The sequence below is a fragment of the Eptesicus fuscus genome, chromosome 8 (assembly GCF_027574615.1).
Source record: "Eptesicus fuscus isolate TK198812 chromosome 8, DD_ASM_mEF_20220401, whole genome shotgun sequence".
NCBI classification, from domain to species: Eukaryota; Metazoa; Chordata; class Mammalia; order Chiroptera; family Vespertilionidae; genus Eptesicus; species Eptesicus fuscus.
In genome coordinates, this window is record NC_072480.1 from 10,122,775 (window position 1) to 10,146,599 (window position 23,825).

General features: G+C 39.2%; 1 protein-coding gene across 6 annotated transcripts in view; it reads left to right on the forward strand.

The window, feature by feature from the left end:
- ZC3H13 (zinc finger CCCH-type containing 13) overlaps nucleotides 1–23,825 on the forward strand; it is a 145,183-nt gene that overhangs the window by 24,289 nt on the left and 97,069 nt on the right. For all 6 annotated transcript variants that reach the window (XM_054719763.1, XM_054719764.1, XM_028161332.2 and 3 more), the window contains one exon: nucleotides 10,612–10,720. In XM_054719763.1, coding sequence (XP_054575738.1) covers nucleotides 10,612–10,720 — 109 coding nt within the window. The remainder of the gene's footprint in view (nucleotides 1–10,611; nucleotides 10,721–23,825) is intronic.

Genomic DNA, 23,825 nt, shown 5'->3' on the forward strand with positions numbered 1-23,825 from the left:
ATTTTGATAAGGTTTGTTTCATTTTTATTTAGTATGAACTATGTAAACATTTCTCTTAAAAATTTTTTTATTCATGTGTTAATTAGAAGTGGGCTATTTAATCTCCATATGTTTTGGGATTACCAGCTACCTTGTTACTAATTCTAGTTTAATTCCATTGTGGTCTGAGAGGAGACAGTATATGATTTCTGTTTTTTGTAAGTGTTTTATGTTCCGGAATGTGGTCTAGGTTTTGTTTTTGAATATTCATCCAAGGATATATATTTCTGATTTTATAGAGATGGGAGGAGAGAGGTAGAGAAAAAAAGCATTGATGTGAGAAAGAAATGTCGACTGTGCCTCCCTTATGCACCCCAACCAGAGATCAAATCCGCAATGCAGATATGTTTCCTGACCGTGACCTAACCCATCACCTTTTGGTATATGGGATTAAACTCCATCCAACCAGAGTTGAGGATTTTTTTTTTAAAGTATTTTATTAGTAGAAGGTTTCTGTCTAGTTCTCTCCCCACCTCCTGTGTTTTCCACTCTTTACTACTGTATCATTGGGTACATAGATACAGAGATATTAAAAAGAAAAATTTGGATTAACGTTAAATATAATTCTATCCCAGACTATAAAAAGCTAAGTGCTGCCCTAACCGGTTTGGCTCAGTGGATAGAGTGTCGGCCTGCAGACTGAAAGGTCCCAGGTTCGGTTCCAGTCAAAGGCATGTACCTTGGTTGCGGGCACATCCCCAGTGGGAGGTGTGCAGGAGGCGGCTGATTGGTGTTTCTCTCTCATCAATGTTTCTAACTCTCTATCCTTCTTCCTTCCTCTTTGTAAAAAACCAATTAAAATATATATATATATATATTTACAAGCTAAGTGTTCATCACCACCAAACCAGTATTACAAGAAATGTTAAAGGGACTTCTTAAAGAAGGGGGAGAGAGAGAGAGAGATCCAAAATAGGAATAATAAAATGACAAAAACTACATACCTGCTAATAATCACCTTAAGTGTAAATGGATTAAGTGCTCCATTTAAAAGATAAGGTTGCTGAATGGATAGGACAATAAGATCCATACATGTGCTGTCTACAAGATACCCATTTCAAATGGAAAAGGATATATCATGCAAATGGAAATGATAAATAAAAGCTGGGGTAGCAGTACTTATATTAGACAATATAGACTTGGGACAGAGGCTGTAACAAGAAACAAAGAAAAGCATTACATAATGATAAAGCGATCAATCTGATGAGACGATATAACCCTTGTAAACATTATTGCACCCAATGTAGGAGCACCTAAATATATTTTGATGGATATAAATGTAGAGATTGATAGTAATGCGGTTATTGATGTCAATGACAATTGACATCAATGGATAGATCATCCATTGATCAAGGAAACAGCAGCCTTAAATAACACATTAGTCCAGATGGATTTGATATTTTAAAGCATTTCACCCTAAATTCTTTTCAAGTGCACATGGAACATTTTTCGGGCTAGACCACATGTTCACAAAACAAATATCAGTAAATTGAAGACGATTGAAATCAAATCAAGTATCTTCTCCAACCACAATGGTATGAAACTAGAAATTATTTACAAGAAGAAACTGGAAAACATGGCAACACATGGGGCTAAATAACATTCTACTAAAAAATGGATGAGTTAACAACAAATTCAAGGAAGAAATCAAAAGATACCTTGAGGCAAATAAAAATGACCTAGAATGATCCAAATTGAAAAGTAGAAGTAAAATTGTCATTATTTGCAGCTAACATGATTCTCTGCATAGAGAACCCCAGAGATTACAAAGACACACTAAATTATTAGAACTGATAAATTCAGCAGAGTAGGATACACAATATTCTGAAATGGATTGCATTTTTGTACAATAATGAACTATCAGAAAGAGAAATTAAGAAACATAGACTTGATTCTAGTTACAAAATGTCAATTGTAGTAATATAGCATAGGGTGGCATGACCTGACAGTAGTTTTTGAGAAATCCAAGGGTGACTAGTTGACTGTGTTTTAAACCAGGGGTGGGGAATGTCCGGCTTGCAGTCCATATAAGGCCCGAAAAATCACTTGGTCTGCCCCTGCCATAGCAACCGCAGGTGAAACCAGAAATTCAATAAATCTAGGAACTTTTTTCATAGCAACACAAATTTGTATTAAGTGAATCATAACGTAAATTTTTAGGGAAAAACAAAGAACGTCCATTGCGGAATAGACAGCACATGTATGAGTACATGACAGGACACACACATTTGCTTCTCGTGCTCCAGGCCCATCTGCCTATATTACAGGGACTCAGGACAGTCAGTGCCAGGTAGGCTGTGAGTGTACACAGTGTGGAAGTGTTAGCACATTGGTGAAACCACAGTGATCTGGTGATGATGAGATGAGATGAGATGCAATGAGATAATTCCTCAAGGCGTTAATGACCTTGCCTCCAATGATTGACATGATGTTGTTGACTTCCTTCTTGACACAGACAATAACTCCAATCTAACCTTTATCCACATGTCTATGATCAACAGTCTTCACAAAAACGGAATCTTATGAATATTGTGGAACTTGCACTACATAGAAAAGACCTCAAGAGTCAAACGTTGGATATCTTCCAAATCCAAGATGCAGGATTAGAACAGTAATCAAAGCAAAACTCTGGCAACACACATACTGGATAGTTATTAAAACATACGTGGTGTGATATTCTACAAATGACAACCACAGAAAAATAAAAGTTGATGCAGGGTGTCAATCTTTCCAAGAAAAATGGACAAATGATTATTTTGTTGTTGTTGAAGTCAAAGGCAAACCTAGGTGCCTAGTTTGTGGCGATGCATTAGCAGTAATAAAGCCAACCTGGAGCATCATTACAGCTCAAAACAGGCTAACCTCAATGAATTGGGAGGCCAAATGTGTCTGGATAAAATCAATGTTCTGCAGCAGAGTTTGGAATCACAACAGGCCGCTTTCATTAGGACTTAGGACAGAGACAATGTTATTCAGACCAGTTATGTAGTGAGTGAGTTCATCACAAAGAAGCTGAGGCTTCATGTAGATGGGGAGTTTGTGAAACAGTGTGTGGTCGCTGCTGGAGAGTTGTTGGCACCAGACAAAGTAAAATTGTTTCAGAGTATTGGTTTTTCTCAGAGAACTATCTCAGATCAGAGTAATGATTTAATACAAGGTATGAAAACACTGAAGGATTCTGCAGGAGATTTCCAATTTTTCTCTCTGGCTTATGACGAGACAATGGACATAACAAATACTGCCCATTTGACCTTTTTTGTTCATGGGATAACTGCAGAGTTTGACATGCGAGAGGAACTGCTGTCACTGGAAGCCAGGCATGGTATTACAGAAGGTGAAGATTTATTAGAGACTTGTTTTATCAATGAAAAAATTTGAGCTAACATTTGAAAAGACCTGATTACAGGTGGAGCTCCAGCTATGGTTGGCTTGCAAAAAGGGTTATAATTGTGCATTTATCAAGAAAGAACTAAATCGTCTCAGTCTTGATCCAAGTGATTTAATTATATGCCACTGCATCTTACACCAAGAATGTCTCTGTGAACAGTGGTTACGACCCAACAATGTAATGTCAACTGTAGTGTCATGCATAGATTTTGTTAAAAGCAGAGGGTTTAACAGCCACCAGCTTAAGGAGTTGCTGAAGGATCTTGATGCTGAGTACAGTGATCTTATTTATCACTGTGAAGTGTGGTGTCTGAGTCACAGGAACATGTTCATGAGGTTTTACTAACTGCAGGATGAAGTCAAGCAGTTCATGGAGCTGAAGGGAAAATCAGTCAGGGAACTCAGTGATAGCAAGTGGCTGTGTGATCTAGCGTTCATGGCGGACATTACTAAGTACCTCTCAGGGCTGAACCTCAAGCTGCAGGGCCCCAACCAGCTTCTCGGCTCCCTGCTTTCAAAAGTGAAATCATTCGAAGCTAAATTAAGGCAGTGAAAAGTACAACTTGAATAACATGGTGTGCATTTTCCCACTCTAGAAGGACAAAAGCCTTCTACGACACTTGAATGTGCTGGTGAATGTGCAAAAACTAATTGAGGCATTTAATGTAAGATTCAGACGGGAAAAGTAAACAAATGGAATTGAACATCTTTGCTACACTGTTCAATGTTGAAACAGCTGATATGCCTAATAACCTACAACACGAAATCATTCAACTGAGCTGAAAGCCACGTACAACCTCCCACTGCTTGTGTTCTATAAATGTTACATAAGCAAAGATGAATTCCCCACTTTGAGGAGAATGCATTGAAATATACATCTGTGTATGTACAACTTATTGCTGTGAGCCGTTCTTTTCAAAACTTAACATCACAAAGAGTCAACTGCGCTCCATGGAAAAGCAGTTGCAAGTAGCAGCATTGTCAATACCAGTTAACATCACACGCCTTACCAAAGAGAAGCAGTTCCAGCCATCACATTAGGGCTGAGTTAATTAAATGTTTGACCAAATATAGCAGGCTGATTTTAAGTTGATAATTTTGTATGGCCTGCTAATTATGTTATTTATACAAATACAAATGGCCTTTGGCAGAAAAAAGGTTCCCCATCCCTGCTTTAAGCAACAGGCAAACTGACATGATTTCTATAAAAGTGTAAGTCTTAATTCCTCTTTCATCATTATTATGGGTTATATACTCTGATGTTCCTTCCTCCCGTTACAACAAAACTGGATCCTGGATAAGAGACAGCAAGTACATTTTTAATGCAGTGCTGCTTTCCGAAGAACACAAAAGAGCAGTAAAGACAAGGAAGTAAAAACAATTGAAACCAAGGATTGAGCAACAAATCTGAAAGCTGGTGATGGCCTTGAAATTTTTACAAATATTAGAGCTGGTTATAGACTAATTAAGCCTTACTTAGGAGAGAATTGGTGAACTGAAAGATGAAGCTGAAATTTTATCCTGAATGCTGCACATAGAGACAGGGTTATAGAAAATATTGAAGAGGTTCAAAAATGTGGGGAAAATACTTAGAAAATCTAATGTACATCTACTTGTAATCCCAGGAAAATTAGAATGTGAGAATGACAACATTTAAAAGAAGTAGTGACTAGGCATTTTCCATAATTGATGAGATATAAATTTACAGATACAGAAAGGACAATACATGTCAAGTAGAGTATTATATTGAAACTGCAAAACTCCAGAAACAGACAAAATACATAAATGTCCTGAGGGAAAAAAACGGCAAATCCTCCTACAGAGAAGCAGCAGAATGACAGAATGACAATGGAAGCCAAAACACAGTGGAATAATATTCTCCAACTGTTGAAATAACATCTGTAAACCCATAGATATATACCTAGCAAACAGTTTTTCAAGAAGATATAAAGAGGTGTTCGGATAATATGAAAGTGGTGGTTACTAGGAGACTTTCACTAAATAGGAATGTAAAAAAGGTTATGTACATCAGGAAGATGTTTCTTCTAAAATGTAAAGATGAAAATGTTTACTAGATTGGGAAAGACTTTTGTTATTGTATATGCAGTTATCAAAAATGTAGCATGGAACTTGGAGAAGGTGAAGTATAGTATCAAAAGTATAGAAGGTAAATTTTTTACACTCCCCAGAATCCATTCTATCACCTTTTCATTTTGTACCTGCACTATGGTTTGGGGAATTGACCCAAAGTTAACAGCTGGGCCTTGGTTAGTGTAATCTAGTCATAATAACCCCATTCTCCTTGTTGCTAATTCACTTGATTCAGCAATCAAGTGAATAGCTATTACCTTGTTATCAATTATTGATTCAGATGTGGCCAGAAGTAAAGAATTCTTATGTTGTAGGAGGCGAGAGGCACCCTGGGGAAACCTAAATTGGTTGGTTGTTATTATGGTAAAAGAAATATGCCTTAATGTGGAGTGAAAACTAGGAATAGTAATCTGTGGGAAAGGAAAAAAACAGTAAGAAATTTTGGGTTTTAATGGAAGTTAGGCATAGTCTTGTCAGCAAAATCTGATCTTAATTGGCATAAAACTATAGTTTTAACCCAATGGGTGAAGTTTGTTTTGCTGCAAAAATTATTAACAAGTTTGATCACAGGTTGTTGCTCCAGGATCTACTGTCAGTATTACATAATATATTTAGAAATCCAAGTAAATTCTGAATTCTTAAAATATCGCCTTCCAAGGGCACTGCTAAAATATTGTGTGTGTCTTTAACAAATATTTTAACATGTACATGTTGCAGGGTGACTAATTTATAACATACTAGAGGCCCGGTGTATGAAAACTTATGCACTGGTAGGTGGGGGGGTCCCTCAGCCCGGCCTGCCCCCTCTCACAGTCCGGGAGCCCTCAGGGGCAGGAGGCGACCTGGCAAGCAGGAGAAGGCGACGCCCCATCACACCTCTGCTGCTGCCACTGCCAGCAGCACAAGCCTCAGCCAGCCCTGGTTACCTGAGCCTCGGGCGGCCCTGAGCGACTGGGCAGCTGCCATCCAAGGCTTGCCTGCGCCTCGGGCCAGCCCTGGGGGGCTGGGGAGCTGAGGGGACTAAGGTACTCCAGAGGCAGGCTCGAGGAGCGGCCGGGACACCTGCAGGCAGGCCCGGCTTTGCTGCGTGCCTGCGGCCCTGGCGGGGCTGAGGAGACTGGGCATCTTGTGGCTGTGGGTGCTGCCATCTTTGAGGGAGGGGCATCAATTAGCATATTCCCTCCTTATTGGCTGTGGGTACTGCCATCTTTGAGGGACAGTCAGTCAATTAGCATATTACCTCCTTATTGGCTGTGGGTGCCGCCATCTTTGAGGGAGGGGCATCAATTAGCATATTCCCTCATTGGCTGTGGGTGCCACCATCTTTGAGGGAGGGGCAGTCAATTAGCATATTCCCTCCTTATTGGCTGTGAGTGCTGCCATCTTTGGGACGGCGTGAGGGTCAATTAGCATGTTCCCTCTTTATTAGATATCAATTAGCATGTTCCCTCTTTATTAGATAGGATAATAAAATTAAATGGTCGCCCTTTCAATTAATGTTTGCACTTATGAGAAGAGGACAAGCCATTCTGTTCCAGAAATACAGGAAGGTGAAAGAACAGACTATGCTGTACTACATGGGACAGGTTATATCAGGCCCTGTTTATTAGAATATCAGAGAAGGGGGAAATAACTTTATTTGACAATAACATGCCTAAACAAGTTCTATACTGGTGAACTGGAGAAATGAGGATATACAATATTTTTTTTTTACTGATCTTAGCCTCCTTAATAAGTGTTATCAAAATAATTTTCTAGTCCAGCCAGTTATTTCTTATAAGGTTAAATGTATACTTGCCCAGCCAGTGTGGTTCAGTGGATTGAGCATTGTCTCATGCACCAAGAGGTCACTAGTTCGATTCCTGGTCAGGGCACATGCCCGGGTTGCAGGCTCAATCCCCAGTAGGGTTCTTGCAGGAGAAAACTGATTGATGTTTCTCTCTCATCCATGTTTCTCTCTCCCTCCCTCCTCCTTCCCCCTTACTCTCTAAAACAATGATGGGCAACCTTTTGAGCTTGGTGTGTCAAACTTCGCCAAAAAACTGAGCATGACTCGGGTAGTGTGTCACTTTCAGGAAAAAACATTATTTCGCAAATGTTTCATCCTCAGGAGCGGCAAATGTTTCATCCTCGGCACGCGGCTGCCTCAGTGGCCGCATGTCATCAAAAATGGCTACACATGTCAGTGCTAACACGCATGTCATAGGTTCGCCATCACTGCTCTAAAATAATTTTCTATATTATGATTTGAGGTGGGATATTGACAAAAGTATTAGAATAAAACATATTTCCTAACTTGAAATTTCTCCAAATATTGAAGACTGCGTTCAGTCTTTATTACTTACTGAATATATACGGTCTTTGGGAATAGTATCAGAGTTATATTGAAAAACAATAGAGAAGTCATTATAATATATATAAATTGTTAATGAAATTCAATGAGATTACATTTCTGGTTCTAAATCTGTTAAAAATATCTACACTAATAAAAGAAATATGCAGATCGACCATACCTCCACGACACCCACCAGCCAATCAGGAGTGAGTATGCAAATTAACTCAACAAAGATGGCAGGTTAATTTGCATACACGGAGTGGCTGGGCGGGGTGCCTGCTATGAGAGGGAGAGCGGGGGGTAGAGGGAGCTACAGGAGCAGCGCTCCGGCCAAAGCGAAGATGGAAGGCAGCAGCGGCCAGAACGAAGGCCTGGGTCCCGGGTACTGGAGGAAAACCAGAGCCGGCAGCCAGGGGAAGGAAGGCCTATTGCATGAATCTTCATGCAATGGGCCTCTAGTTCTGTTATAATTTCACAGAATATTTATTTTATAGTATAAGCACTACTATTGCTCAGAAACTCCTTTCAAGTAATCTGTAGTTGGATATTATATAATACTTTAGACAAAAACCATAACATAGCCCTAGCTGGTTTGGCTCAGTGGATAGAGCATGGGCCTGCAGACTGAAGGGTCCCAGGTTCGATTCTGGCCAAGGGCACATGCCCAGGTTGTGGGCTCGATCCCCAGTAGGGGGCGTGCAGGAGGCAGCCGATCAATGATTCTCTCTCATCATTGATGTTTCTATCTCTCTATCCCTCTCCCTTCCTCTCTGAAATCAATAAAGAATATTTTAAAGAAAGAAAGAAGAAAGAAAGAAAGAAAGAAAGAAAGAAAGAAAGAAAGAAAGAAGAAAGAAAGCTAGCTAGCTCCTGGAATACATACTAATATATATTTATAGTGGATTTAATCCACAGAACATTCAAAAGTTATGTGGTATATAGAATAGTTTCTGATAGTCCATAGAATATATTTTAAGAATAATGTTACTTTTTTCCTCTTGTCTCTATAAATAGGAGTTGTTTTTGTTTTGCTTTTTGTTTTTAGACTTTTACCATTTTTTCATGTCGGGTTCAACCAGAAATTTTTACGATTTATGTCAGCTTCTGTTGTCTTACCAGCAATCATATGTCATTTCATTGAGCAAGTAGTACAACATGACTACATAACTAAAAATATAAAATTTACTAGTTTCAATAGTCTAACCACTAAACTGTACACCAAAATCAATATATAATACTAGAGTCCTGGTGCACGAAATTCATGCACGGTGTGTGTGTCCCTCAGCCCAGCCTGCACCCTCTCCAATCTGGGACCCCTCGAGGGATGTCCGACTGCCCATTTAGGCCCGATCCAGAACTGCTGGCTCCCAACAGCTCGCCTGCTTGCCTTCCTGATTGCCCCTAACCACTTCTGCCGGCCAGCTTGATCACCCCCGAACCTCTCCCCTGCCAGCCTGATTGCCCCTAACTGCCCTCCCCTGCAGGCCTGGTCACCCCTAACTGCCCTGCCCTGCAGGCCTGGTCACCCCTAACTGCCCTCCCCTGCAGGCCTGGTCACCCCTAACTGCCCTCCCCAGCAGGTCTGGTCCCCACCAATTGCCTCCCCTGCAAGCCTGGGTCCCCCCCCAACTGCCCTTCCCTGCAGGCCCGGTCACCCCCAACTTCCCTACTCTGCCAGCCTGGTTACCCATAACTGCCCTGCAAGCTTGATCGCCCCGAACTGCCCTCCCTTGCAGGCCTGGTCCCTCCCAACTGCCCTCCCCTGCTGGCCATCTCATGTGGCCATCTTGTGACCACATGGGGGCAGCCATCTTGTGTGTTGGAGTGATGGTCAATTTGCATATTACTCTTTTATTAGATAAGATAAATAAACAAATACATAAATAAAGAAATAAAATTGAAAAAATAAAAGAAGTCTTCAAGGATAAATTAATTTGTGTTTTAAGCAGCCAAATTTTATGTCTGGTAATGCCCCAAAAGAACTTTTACCCTTTATTGTCCTTGTGTGTTAGTGTCTTTCATAGTCAGGATTTAGTGTTAAAAAAAGTGATACACTGTGGGTGGGAAGATAATTATATGATACTGGTTACTTTATTTTTTTACCACTTAGTTAATTGTGGTTTGAAGTCTTTCTGTTATGTGATATATGTTCATTAAATTTTATAAGCTAATTACTATTATCCTATTTTGTCAGTAGGCTGCTATTACACCTAGAATAAAGTGTAAAACCTTTTTTTATGCGCAGTATACTAGTATGCACTGATTTCTAACTATTTTGGCTACCATTTTTGTTTTCATCAAAATAGGGCAAGTCTCTCTTTTTGTAAGCATTTGTAATGAGTTTGGATTTATCTTTAGTGTGTATAGGAAATGCTGTTATGTTAAAATCACAAACCCTTGTGTATATTATCCATCTTAAACTGTCTTTTACTCTGTGAATTTCACACAAAAAAGTATGTAGCACACTATCAAAGTTTAAAATAATAGATTTCTTTGTATATTTTAAAATCTTAGTTACTCCTTATATGTACTACATCGCTGTTCTTTAGTGAAATAGGTGTTCTATAATGTCTTTTCATTGTGGTGCTACACTAGAACTTGTCACATCCTCTACTTAGTGGATAAGTGATTATTTGCAAAACTGATTCTTTGTTAAAACAAAGATGAATGAAGTTAGAAATATTTTGTATTACAATAACTATCTCATTCAATTTTTTTAAAAAATGACAGTAATTTCTGTGTATTTATGTACTTTTTAGAAAGAATCTTCAAGGGGGAGACATAGAGAAAAGGAAGACATAAAAATCACCAAGGAGAGAACTCCAGAAAGTGAAGAAGAAAATGTAGAGTGGGAGACTAATAGAGATGGTGAGTTTCAAAAATCTTTATATAGTCAATTTATTGATTATTCACTTTAACAGACACTTTTTGGGGGCTTCAGCCCAAGTGCCCATCAGTAAATGAGTAGGTTCAAAACACTTTTCAACTGTGATCTCCCTATCAGTAGAAAATGGCATATAATTGAAGAACAAAGGCAGAAAAAGCTGTTTACACTGCATTTTTCAACTTCCCCTTCCTTGTTTTCTTCCTAGAACTTTATTGTGCACCATCACAGTCCTTTGGAATTTTATTACTTTTGTAGATTTTCAGTTCCTCAACATCAGGGTTAAAAAATTAAATCTAAATTTGTATTTGTTGTTTTTCATAAAAGATTAAAAGATTAAAAAATTTTAAAGACCTGGGAAAATTATTTAAAAGGTATTGTTGACTTTCATTTTTCAAAAGAGATCCAAATCCAATAATAAGCATGATCTGGGATTTTTTTCATGAAAAATTAGCAAAATCATCTTTGAGTCATTGACTTAACAAATAAGGATTTATTTTCCATACTACAAATATTCACTTTTTTTTTTTTAATTTATTGATTTTTTACAGAGAGGAAGGGAGAGGGATAGAGAGTCAGAAACATCGATGAGAGAGAAACATCGATCAGCTGCCTCATGCACACCTCCCACTGGGGATATGCCCGCAACCAAGGTACATGCCCTTGACCAGAATCGAACCTGGGACCTTTCAGTCCGCAGGCCGACACTCTATCCACTGAACCAAACTGGTTAGGGCACAAATGTTTACTTTTATGATCTTCTTAGAGATCTAAATATAGAGAAAGGGAACTCATTTGTTGAATGTGTTGGGTGTGCTAGGCATTTTAATAAAATTTATATAGTTTTCTCAATTTAATAGCTTTGCTATTTCTTATATATAACTAAAGAGTTTAAGAACTTAAGCAACTTCTCAGCATAAGCTGAAACCTTAGACCAGGGGTTATAAAATTAAAATTGTGGACCAGGCACCTCTTTGCAAAAAAACTTGGTTGGAACATAGCCATATCCATTTGGTTACATATTTTTTGTAGCTGTTTTTAAGCTCCCATGGGTGAGTTGAATCTTTGTGGAAAGCCAAGAGCCTGCAAACCTAAAATAGTTACGCTTATAACTAAGAACAATCTCTGAAAACTTACCTAGTATAATACTTGAATTGTACCCTAAATGCCTCTTCAGTAATTTGAACATCAGTACTTTTTAAGGGAATTTATTCCATCTTTGAACAGCATTGTCTGTTGAAGAGTGCTTCTAAGAACAAACAGGAAACTCTCCTATGATTAGGTCATTGGGATTTCATAAGCCAAACTAATATCGCTTAGAAAATATAGTGTGTCCCCCCAAAATGTATACACACTTTAACAGCTAATAGCTCAATTTTGAAAGTGAAATGTATTTTAATAAACACTCCCTTTGTAATTATTCAAAGTGTATGAATACATTTGGGGGAGACACCCTGTAGTTGTAAAGGCAGCTGTAATGTTCCATTGTGTTTGGCCAATCTGTATATATAAAGAGGTAATATGCAAATTAGGCCGGGACGCCGCAACAATCACAACCAGCTCAGGAGGAGGGGCCCCTGAGGGAACAACCCAGGGTGGCCCACACCCGGTCCCAGAGCCGTAGAGAACAACATGCAGGGGGGCTGGAGTGGAGACACAAACCCAAGGGGGCCAGGCCAAGCCAAGCCGTCCGGCGGTCCCGGGGCGAAGAAGCCAAGCCAAGCCGTCCTGCGGTCCCGGGGTGAAGAGGCCAAGCCAAGCCACCTGGCGGTCCCAGGCAAAGAAGCTGCTCCGCTGACCAGCCTGTGCTATGGACCTGTTTGGCGCATGGCGCAAAGTCCGGGGCCTCTAGCCTGGAGTCACAGGAAGTCTCCCTCTCCCCAGAGTTAGGAGCACCAGCCCAGGTCCACCCATCAGCCTAGTCCTGACTGTGTGGGTGAGTTCCTGCAGGCTGGGGTTTGATCCCCATGCATTAGCAGTAGGAGACCAGTGCCTTTGTTGTTGCTGTGTGTTTGGGTTTTAATTGGACAAATGCCTGGCAGTCCCGGGGGAAGAAGCTGCCCGGTGGTCTTGGGCGAAAAAGCCACCCGAGGTCCCGGGCGCCAGCTTAGCAAAATCTTTCAGGAGGAGAATTCTATCTGGGTTTCCCCAAATTCCCTCAGCCCCTACTCACCCTCTGTACAGGTGAAGAACAAGTGAGGCTCTTAAATAAAAGTCAGAGGTCTCCAGCAACGGTGGGCCTCTCTCATCACTGTCATTTGGACTGGATGGCATTTGAGTATTTATCTAGGCACCATGACAGAGAAACACAAGCTCAAGTCATGATCTCTGTCCTTAAATAATTCATAATCTTATTAGAGCAAGTGGATGATAAAAGCCCAGTAATGACATCAGAATGTAAGGCAACAATACAGAGAGGAGCAGAGGTAATTGCTAGGATGATTTTCCAACAATTAGTACAAAGAATATGTGCTGTGAGTTAAATAAATAAAAAAATGTGTGGAAGTAGCTGCTTCATGAGTATGGCATCCCTTCCTATTTTAAAGGAAGCTGAATTCCGTGTGAACTGTGTGCTATGTTATATCTGAGGCACAAGACAAGGGAGGCCCTAAGTGTACTATGCTTTAATATTTGAGTCATTCTTTATTGTTCAATGTGATTTATTTCTGTATGCCTCAGTTTTGTAATAGTTAAATTACCAGAATAATACATCTTGCTATAAAATATTACTAGATCAAATGATCAGGTGACATTTATTGTTATTTTCTATAAATGAACACAATCTCTGGTATGCTAAAGTGAAAGGTATTATAGAAATGGTCAGATAGGGAGACCTACAGGCTTGATTACAAGTGAGGCTTACTATCACAACCCAAATTTATTGCTTAAAAAAAAAAAAGCAGGGAGCCAACTAGAAACTGAACCAAATATAAGCCCTTGAAGGGCAAATGTAAATTGGATAAGCTTCACTATTACAAGAACAACAAGAAAAATTTCAGACTCGAGAATGAGCAGCACACTGCATCCACTCTAAGTTGCTGCTAAAGAAAAAGAATGGTATACTATGAAAACAATATAGATTGTAAAGAGATTTGTTCGAAGAGGATTTCCTAGAGTAGGTGGTATTTCAGTTAATTTTTTTTAAATGTGAAGAGGTTAGCTAGATAAGAAGAAGGGTAGGGATCCCAAATTGCAGAGGGTGCAGGCCAGGCTGAGACCCCCACCCTCCCACCCCGTGCACGAATGTTGTTGAAAATAAAATATTAGAAACCTTGACTCTTCAAAATTGGATAGCTAACTTTTCTGGAATAGTAAGGAATTAACTCAACATACCCAACATTCTTTTCTTTTTATTTTACTTGTTTTGGGATTAAAATTTTTCTGAAACTTCTTAAAAACTTCCTATCTTTAAAAGTAAAAATTTCTCTATTACAATAATGCATACATTTTATTAAAAATTTAAAAGGTTCAGAAAAACCTGTCATTTTTCTCCATGTTTTCATAGTACCTATTTCAAAAACTTCTACTTAAATTTCTAATTCCTTTATTTGTCCTGCTTGCTCTTTACTACACAAAGGTGATAGAACTTTTCATCCACAAGCTGTCTCAACTTCCTGAAAATAAACACATACAAACTAGTTTTTTATGTACGCCTAAACGTTATTTCCCTTTTGTTCTGTGGAAGAGGCCTTCCCCTGCTGTATAAGGTTATATTCCCCTGTATTCTGGATCTAAATTCCTCCCACCTTTACAATCTTGTTTATTTAATACTAGAGGCCTGATGCAAGAAATTTATGCATGGGTAGAGTCCCTAGGCCTGGCCGGCGATCAGGGCTGATCTGCAGGGCAACTGGCGGGCTGATAGGGGGGCCTCCCGCTGGCACCTGCCTTGGCTGGCCTGGGGCCTGCAGACTGGGGGCAGCTCCTGTGTTGAGCGTCTGCCCCCTGGTGGTCAGTTTGCATCATAGCGGCCAGTCGTTCTGCTGTTCAGTTGATTTGCATATTAGGCTTTTATTATAAAGGATGCATTCTCTTATATCTTTTAACATTCATCTTGACACATTTTTTTCTTCTCCCCATGATACTTTTAGCCATCACCCTGTTCGTTCCCACTTTGTAATTAAATTCTTAAAATGGTTCTATACCTTACTGTCTCTACTTTTTCACCTCATATTTATTCAGTCTTCTGACCCATGTCTTCACTACAATTGGTTTTCAAGGTCCCCAATAACCCTCTCTTTGCTAAATAAATGGAGACATTCTTGTCTCCATCTTTTATAACCTTAGTGCAGCACATAACACATTCAGGAACCTCTGCCTTCCTGAAGTACTTTTCCCCTTGGCTTCCATCTATCACTTTTCAGATTTTCTGTCTTTCTGTTCAGGCTCTTTGTTTTTATATAGACTCCTTATAGTCTATCTCTTCCTTAACTGTTGATTGCCAATGCTATATTCTAGACTTTCCTCTAAAAAAAAAATACTAAAGTGACTTTATTACAAGAACCTTTTATATATGCAACTAGAGGCCCAATGCACGAAGATTCATGCAAGAATGGGCCTTCCTTACCCTGGCTGCCGGCACTGCCTTCGCTCCGGCCCAGAGCCGCCTTTCTGCCTTCCCATGCTGCCCAGAAGCCGGGAGCAGCTGGGGCAGTGTGGAACGCCTGCATTGTCGCCATGGCGACAACGCAAGCATCCTGTCCCGCCCCCAGCCTCCCGGCGCCTGCGTATGCAAATTAACCCACCATCTTTATTGGGTTAATTTGAATACTCACTCCTGATTGGCTGGTGGGCGTCGCGAAGGTATGGTCAGTTTGCATCTTACTCTTTTATTATTGTGGATTATTTTAAAAGATGAGTAAATGTCTTTTACGGTGATTTCACTTACAAAGTATTCACATGGCTATTTATGTTTTCTCTTGATTGAAACTGGCAGGTTTTGGAAATAGTGTATCTTTATGATTTACAGTTATCTGTTTGAAAAAATATTGAATCATGGATTTAGACAGTCATGCCTGTCCCCAGATAGTGACACTGAACTGGTTTTATAGACTTACCATTCCTTCTGCATTTTCAGAGTGAATGCAATTTTAGCTAAATGTAAAAGAAATTGGTCTGTATTGGTATGTCTAAAAATTTACATTCTTTTTAAGGACCCCACATTAGAAATTGAATATGAGAAATTTTTAAAAATATTTACTCATTAATTCATTTTACAATAACAGTAATAAGCCCAACATAAAATTATGTGGAAAATAACTATGCTTTGCAAAACAAAAATAAAAATTGTGAGGTGGTGGCATGCTTTACATGTTTTTCCAAATCTTTTTTAATGTCCAGTCAGGAAGCCAGAAGAGGTAAACTCTGTGCTTGCCTTTTCTTATGACCACATGGGCACTGTAGCTAAATTATAGAACAGTCAGTCTGGATAACCATCTGAAGACTAGGTGAATAGTAGTCTTATAACTAAAGTTATAAAGTAGCCATGTCAAGACTGGTAGGGGGACAGAGATGCAAAACGGGTTGGTCCCACAGGTAATTGAGAATTGGGAGGAATATCTCATTGCAGAGGAATCCCGTACATGCACCACCACAGGCTCTTTCAGCAGTGGGCAGCCAGACTTGATCAAGTAATCAGCTACAGTCTTTTCTTCAAAACTCTTGGAAGTCCATAGGCACCAGGCAGGCAGCAACTGTGACCTGTCCCTCTTGCTGAGTGGCCTTAGGGTTGGCACTGGTACCAAATCTGAATCTGTATTAACCTGGTGAACACCACTCTCCCCATTCTGCTCTTTCTGAGACTCTGTCTCACCCAACTTGTGTATAGCCCACAACTCTTTCAGTGACTGAGCCTTATGGGCAGCTGGCAGCTGGCCTCAGGGTATCCTGTGCATTTTTCTCTGGCCCCAAGCCTGGTACTGGTACCGCCAGCCTTGATTTTAGCATCATGGCCTCTCCCACATGCCTCCAGGCCCAGCACAGGCAGCAGCCAACTATAGATCACTTTGTATGTTCTACCAGGTAACCCCAGATTATCATAGGGAGCAGCTGACCTTGGCCTACACCAGAAACTTACCCAAAGGCCCCAGAACCAATACACCTTGTAGCTAATTTGAGACCATAACAGAGTACCACCCAATTAACTCCTCTAGCAGCACACACAATGGGTGGTCTTGGCAGGCACCAGAGCCCTGCTGGGGTGAATCTGTTCCATGGGGAGAGCCACCACAAAGCAGTTTGTACTCTGTGGTTGTGGTTAGTCCTCACAGCCAGTTAGCCTACAGGTCAACACTATTCCCTGATGTGCCAATAGCAATCAAGGTTCAACTACAGTAGGGGGGCACATTACAATTCACACAAGGGATTCTCCTGGAACATCTAGCTCAGGTGATCAGGGTGATTGCACCACTGGGCCTCCTGGGTCACTTATATCAAAAGACCATACTGCCAAGACTGGAAGACATAGCAGATCTACCTAGTACATAGAAGCAAACACAGAGAGGAAGCCAAAATGAGGACACAAAGAAATATGTCCTAAATGAAAGAACAAGAGAAATCCCCAGAAAAATAATGATATGAAATGGAAGCAACCAAATACCAGATGCAGAGTTGAAAACAATAGTTATAAGGCTGCTCAGGGACTTTAGGGGAAGAATGGATGATCTCAGTGTAAACTCAAACAGAGATAGTAAGCATTTAAAAGGACATAGAAACCATAAAAAAAGGACCAGTCAGAAATAAGAATACAGTAACTGAATTGAAGACTACACTAGAAGGAATCCAGTAGATAAGATGAAGCAGGGGATCGAATCAGCAATTTGGAAGACAAGATAGCAGAAAACACCCAATCAGATCATCAAAAAGCAAAAAGAATTTTTTAAAATGAGGATAATTTAAAGGACCTCTGGAATAACACCAAGCGTAACAACTTTCACATCACGTGTCCCAGAAGGACAAGAGAGAGCAAGGAATTGAGAACCTATTTGAAGAAATAATGACTGAACATTTCCCTAACCTGGCAAAAGGAATGTACATACTAATCAATAATTCCATTAGTTACTACAAGGGAGCTTTCATAAGACTGTCAACTTTATTCTCAACAGAAACTTAGAAGTCCAGAAGGGATTGGCATGAAATATTAAAAGTGAAGAAATACAAGGACCTACAATCAAGACTACTCTACCTAGCAAGGCTATCATTAAAAATTAAAGGAGAGATAAAGAGCTTTCCAGACAAGAAAAAGCTAAAGGAGTTAGTCACCACCAAACCAGTATTACAAGAGATGTTAAAGGGACTTCTTGAAGAAGCAAGAAGAAGCAGCAAAAGGAGCGGGGGGAGGGAAGGAGGAAGAGGAGTCATAAATACAAATAATAAAATGGCAATAACTACATACCTTTTAGTAATCATTTTAAATGTAAGTGGATTAAATGTTCCAATCAAAAGATATAAGGTAGCTGAATAGAAAAGAAAACACCACTCATACATAGAGACCAATTTCAGATCAATAGACACAGACTGAAAGTAAAGAGATGGAAAAAGATTATTTCATGCAAATGGAAACAAAAATTATCTGGGGTAGCATAACACTTGTAAACTTTTATGAAACAACATAGGAGCGCCTAACTGTAAAGCACAAATGGACAGACATAAAGGGAGAGATTGACAGTAATATAGTCATAGTAGGGGACTTAGCACCCCAATGACGTTAATGGATAGCTATCTAGACTGAAAATCAATAAGGAAACAACAGCCTTCAAAAACACATTGGAACACATGCTTAAACCATTTCACCCCAAAAGCAACAGAATATACATTGTTTTTAAATGTACATAGAACATTCTTCCACATTAGACCACATAGTAGTCCACAAAACAAGTCCCAATAAATTTAAGAAGATTGAAATCATATCAAGCATGTTTTTTTTTACCACAATGCTATGAAACTAGGCATCAATTACAAGAAAAAAAACTGAAAAATAAATACATAGAGGACATACATATATATGGTCAGTCAATATATGAAATGATGTTCAGTGTCACTAATTATTAGAGAAATGCAAATTAACACACAATGAGATATCACACCTGTCAGAATAAACAAGTGTTGTCAAGGATGTGGAGAAAAAGGAGCCCTCATCCACTGTTGGTGGGATTGCAAATTGGTGCAGCCACTATAGAAAACATGGAGATTCCTTAGTAATTAAAAATAGAAATACCTTATGACCCAGCAATTGCACTTCTAGGGTATCAAGCCAAAGAAGTCCAAAACACTAATTTGAAATGATATGTGCATCCCTATGTTTATTGCAGCAGCATTTACAATAGCCAATATATGGAAGCAACCTAAATGCCTGTCCATAAATGACTGGATAAAGAAGATGTGGTAAATATATACAATGTAATAATACTTGGCTATAAAAAAGAATGAAATCTTACCATTTGAGACAACATGGATGGACCTAGAATGTATTATGCTAAGGAAAATAAGTCAGACAGAGAAGACAAATACATGATTTCATTTTTTTGTGGAATCTAAAAAAAAATGAACAAACAAAACAGAAAGAGGCTGATAGATATGGAGAACATACTGATTATTGCTAGATGGGTGGGGCTTTGGGAAACCTGCTGAAAAAGGTGAACGGATTAAGAAGTGTAAATTGACAGTTATAAAATAGCCCTTGGAATGTAATGTCAATAAGGAACAATAGTCAATAATATTGTAATAATTATGTATGATGCCAGGTTGCTACTACTAGGCTTATCATGTTATCACTTCATATGTTCTAGAAATGTCTAATCACTATGTTTTACACGTGAAAAAGAATAAAATCAAATTGCCCAGAAATAAAAGACAAAAAGAAGTACTTAAATATATACCAGGTGTACCGGTTAATAATGGGATTTTTTTTTCAATAGATGGAGTTACACATATGTTGATATATATGTGATTTGATAGGTGTGCTATTTTGTTGTATTGACAGTAAGCTTTAAAACTTCATTATGTCAAATTTTCTGAAGTTGTTAACATCATAGATATTTTTACATTAAAAATGTTGAATTTCATGTCAAGAAAAGAGCATTTGCGGGAAGTTTTAATTCATTACTTTATTTTGAAGAAAAGTGCTGCTGAAAGTTATCGTATACTTCGGGAAACTTATGGTAAAGATGCTCCATCTCATGTTTAAAAGTGATGATTTCAATGTGAAAGACAAAGAACATCGAGGTCAACCGAAAAAGTTTGAAGACCAACAGTTACAAGCATTATTGGATGAAGATGTGTGTCAAACTCAAAAACAACTTGCAGAAAGATTAAACGTTGCTCAGCAAACAATTTCCAATCATTTACAAGCAGTGGGAAAGATTTTAAAGGAAGGAAAATGGGTGCCACATCAACTGAATGAAAGACAAATGGAAAACCGAAAAGTCATCAGTAAAATGTTGCTTCAACAGCATGAAAGAAAGTCTTTTTTGCATAGCATTGTGACTGGCAAAGAAAAGTGGATTTATTTGGAGAATCCCAAATGCAAAAAATCATCGGTTGATCCAGGCCAACCATCAACATCGACTGCAAGGCCAAATCGCTTCGGAAAGAAGACAATGCTCTGCATTTGGTGGGATCAGGAAGGTGTGGTGTATTATGAGCTTCTAAAACCAGGTGAAACCGTTAATACTGATTGCTACCGACAACAAATAACCAATTTTAAACACACTTTGATAATGAATTGACCAGAATGGGCCAGAAGACACAGCAAAGTAATTTTGCTTCATGATAATGCACCATCACACACTTCAAAACCAGTTAAAGATACATTAAAAGATCTTGCCTGGGAGGTATTAACCCACCCGCTATATTCACCAGACCTTGCTCCTTCAGATTACCACTTGTTCTGATCGATGGAACACACACTTTCTGAGCAGCACTTCAGAAGATATGAAGAAGTGGAAAATTGGGTCTCTGAATGGTTTGCCTCAAAACAAAACTTTTATTGGGACGGTATCCACAAATTACCTGAAAGATGGGGGAAATGTGTAGCTAGCAATGGACATTACTTTGAATAAAGCACTTTTGATGTTTCTCTTGAAATTACCGTGTTTTCTTTGATTACAAAATCCGCGTTATTAACCGGTGTACCTGATATGTAGTCTTTAACACGTTAAGCCCCATGTCAGTCACCAGTGACTGACACTATACTTCCCGTCTGGAAGACAAAACAGGCTGGGCGCTTGACATGTTAATTGTTATACTTTTTATATCTACTAGAGGTCTGATCCGCAGGCCTAAACTGGCAGTTGGACGTCCCTCTCACAATCCGGGACCGCTGGCTCCTAACTGCTCACCTACCTGCCTGCCTAATCGCTCCTAACTGCCCTGCCAGCCTGATAACCCCTAACCATCTCTGCCTGCCAGCCTAATCGACCCTAACTCCCCTCCCTCCCAGCCAGCCTGGTCGCCCCTCACTGCCCCCTCTGCTGACCTGGTCGCCCCTCACTGCCCCCTCCTCGGCCTGCTTGCCTGGTCACACCCAACTTACCCCCCTTGCTGGCCTGGTTACCCCCAATCCCCCCACACACACTGTCCTAGTCACCCCTCACTGCTCCCCCTCCTGCCAGCCTAATCGTCCGCAACTGCCCCCCCCCCCAACTGCCTGGTCGCCCCACACAGCCTGCTTGTTCAGTCATTTGGTTGTCCCTCTTTAACCTCCCTGCTGGCCTTGTGGCCCCATGCAGCCAGATGTTATTGTGAGGGCATCCTGACCAATTTGCATATTACCCTTTTATTGGTCTAGACTAGAGGCCTGGTGCACAAATTCGTGCACAGGTGGGGTCCTGCCACCTGCCCCAATGGGGGCTGATGGGGGGGTGGATCTGGTGGGGGGGTGGTACATGGGAGGTTGGCTGGCCAACCCCGCCCCCAATTGGGGAAGGGTCACCCAGGGGGAGGGGCTGCAGGAGGTTGGTCAGGCCGATCGGGCCCCGTTGGGCAGGTTGGTCATTGCAGTGCTCATCATAGCAACTGGTCGTTCCAGTCACTTGGCTTTTTTTATACATATATATATTTGTATATATATATATATATATATATATATATATATATATGATTATTTATATACAATTACTAAAAGTAAAATTGCTAAAAGTTTAGAATGTTCTTATAGCTTTACCCATATTGCCAAATTATTTTCCAGGATAGATGTACTAGTTCATATTGCTGTCACTAGAGAATGAACATTTTTTATATGTACCTTTGCCAATACCTAATATTCTAATTAGAAAAAAATGGCTCTTTAATACATGAAAATAGCATATTTATATATCATTTACATTTCTTTTTGTAAGTTGTCTGTTTATGTCCTTTACCCATTCTTTTTTTAATTGGTAAGAATTCTTTATATATAAAGAAAGTCAACCTTATGTATTACATGTGTTTTTGTTATATATATATTTTTAAGTTGCCTTCTTAAATATGCCATTTTAATTAGTTTTTCTGATGACAGAATCTTCTATATGAATTAATTTTAATAAGGCAATTGTAATTATTTTGTTGCTATTTTGGTCAGGAGACTCATTTGCAGTCACTATCAATGGGAAGGAGCATTTGGGGGTAGGTGGAAGGGTTGAGCAAAAAAGAGAACTCATGGACATGGACAGCAAACAATGTGATTGTGCAGCGGTGGTGGAGCTGGAAGAGGGCATAGAGGGGAAAAATGGTAATGGGGAAAAATACGTTTATTAACAACATGCCTACTTTGTAGCCCATTTCTTATGGACTAGAAAGGCATCTTTCTTTTGATTATAAAAATAGTTTCTGATTAAAGACTCAAACTTCCCTTTAAGCAAATTACATTAGCTGTAGTACATACATTGTCTTTGATATGTGTTTTAACTGTTCAGGCCTACTTCCTTGGTTGGGTGGTTGGGAATGAAGTCTGAAAGCCAACTTCTCAGTTCTTACATGTATTCTGTATTGGTGATATTTCCACATAGCAGCTTTTTGATGGGCACAGTATTATTGTTAATACTCCTTGTTTTACCCTTAATATGTAGTTATAAAATTTCATCTGTCTATTAATAATTTAAGAATACAATCAAACCATGTCTTTCAACCCTATTATTTACTGATCTATGTCAATGGGAAGTAAAATAGTAACTAGATAGATCCATTTTTAATTTAATTCACCATCTCTAATTAATTTACCTAGTAAATGTTATATGCCACTTAATGATTGTTTTGTGACTGATAAACATGTATTAGTCTAGTTTATATATTTACTGAGAAGTTGTCATATTCTAATATAACATGAGTAATCAAGTTTAATCACAAAGATAACAGATATATAACCAGTGCACCTGGTTTGCTACACTCGGTCCCCATGCATAAGTGGATAGTTGACATTTTATTGTATTTTATCCATACATGACAATGATGTCCATTTTCTTGTGCTTTAAGCAGTCTAGTAGAACTAGATATCTTTGTTTTTTAGTTCATTTTATTTCTTTACTCCAGGTTAAGAAATAGTGTTCTTAAGTGCTAAAAATATAGTTTGAGAAGGTACCTCATTTTGTAATCCATCAAGCCCAACTAGTCATGTGTTAGGTTAGAAGTCAGTAAAATCCCCACCTCCACGCTTCTTGGCATTTATAGCAAATGAGAATGAGATATTGGGTGGCGGTGCCAATAACCATTGAAAACTTGTCTGTATTATAATGAAATAGCTCTGCACACCACTCTTACTTTTCTTTTCCTTAACCAAGTTTCTTCCTTGCTACCCACCTCCATTGGAAGAGATGAATGGAAATAGAAACATAGTATCTGATCCACTGAGGAGATGTACAGTTCCAATCTAAGGAACTAGTACAAATCACTTTTAATGAAAATGTTACAGATCCTTCAGAAATTAGCTCATGTACACATTAGTATTAAAAATAGTTAACCGTATTTAGTTACAAATCAATTGTGCCACTAATAAAAATAAAAAAAAACTATAGAAGCAATATTGCCCAACTAATGTAACCTTTATTTAGTACTAATGAGTCTTTAAGAAAATTAAGGAGGTAATGATTAATTTTATATGCAGTGTGTAATATTGAA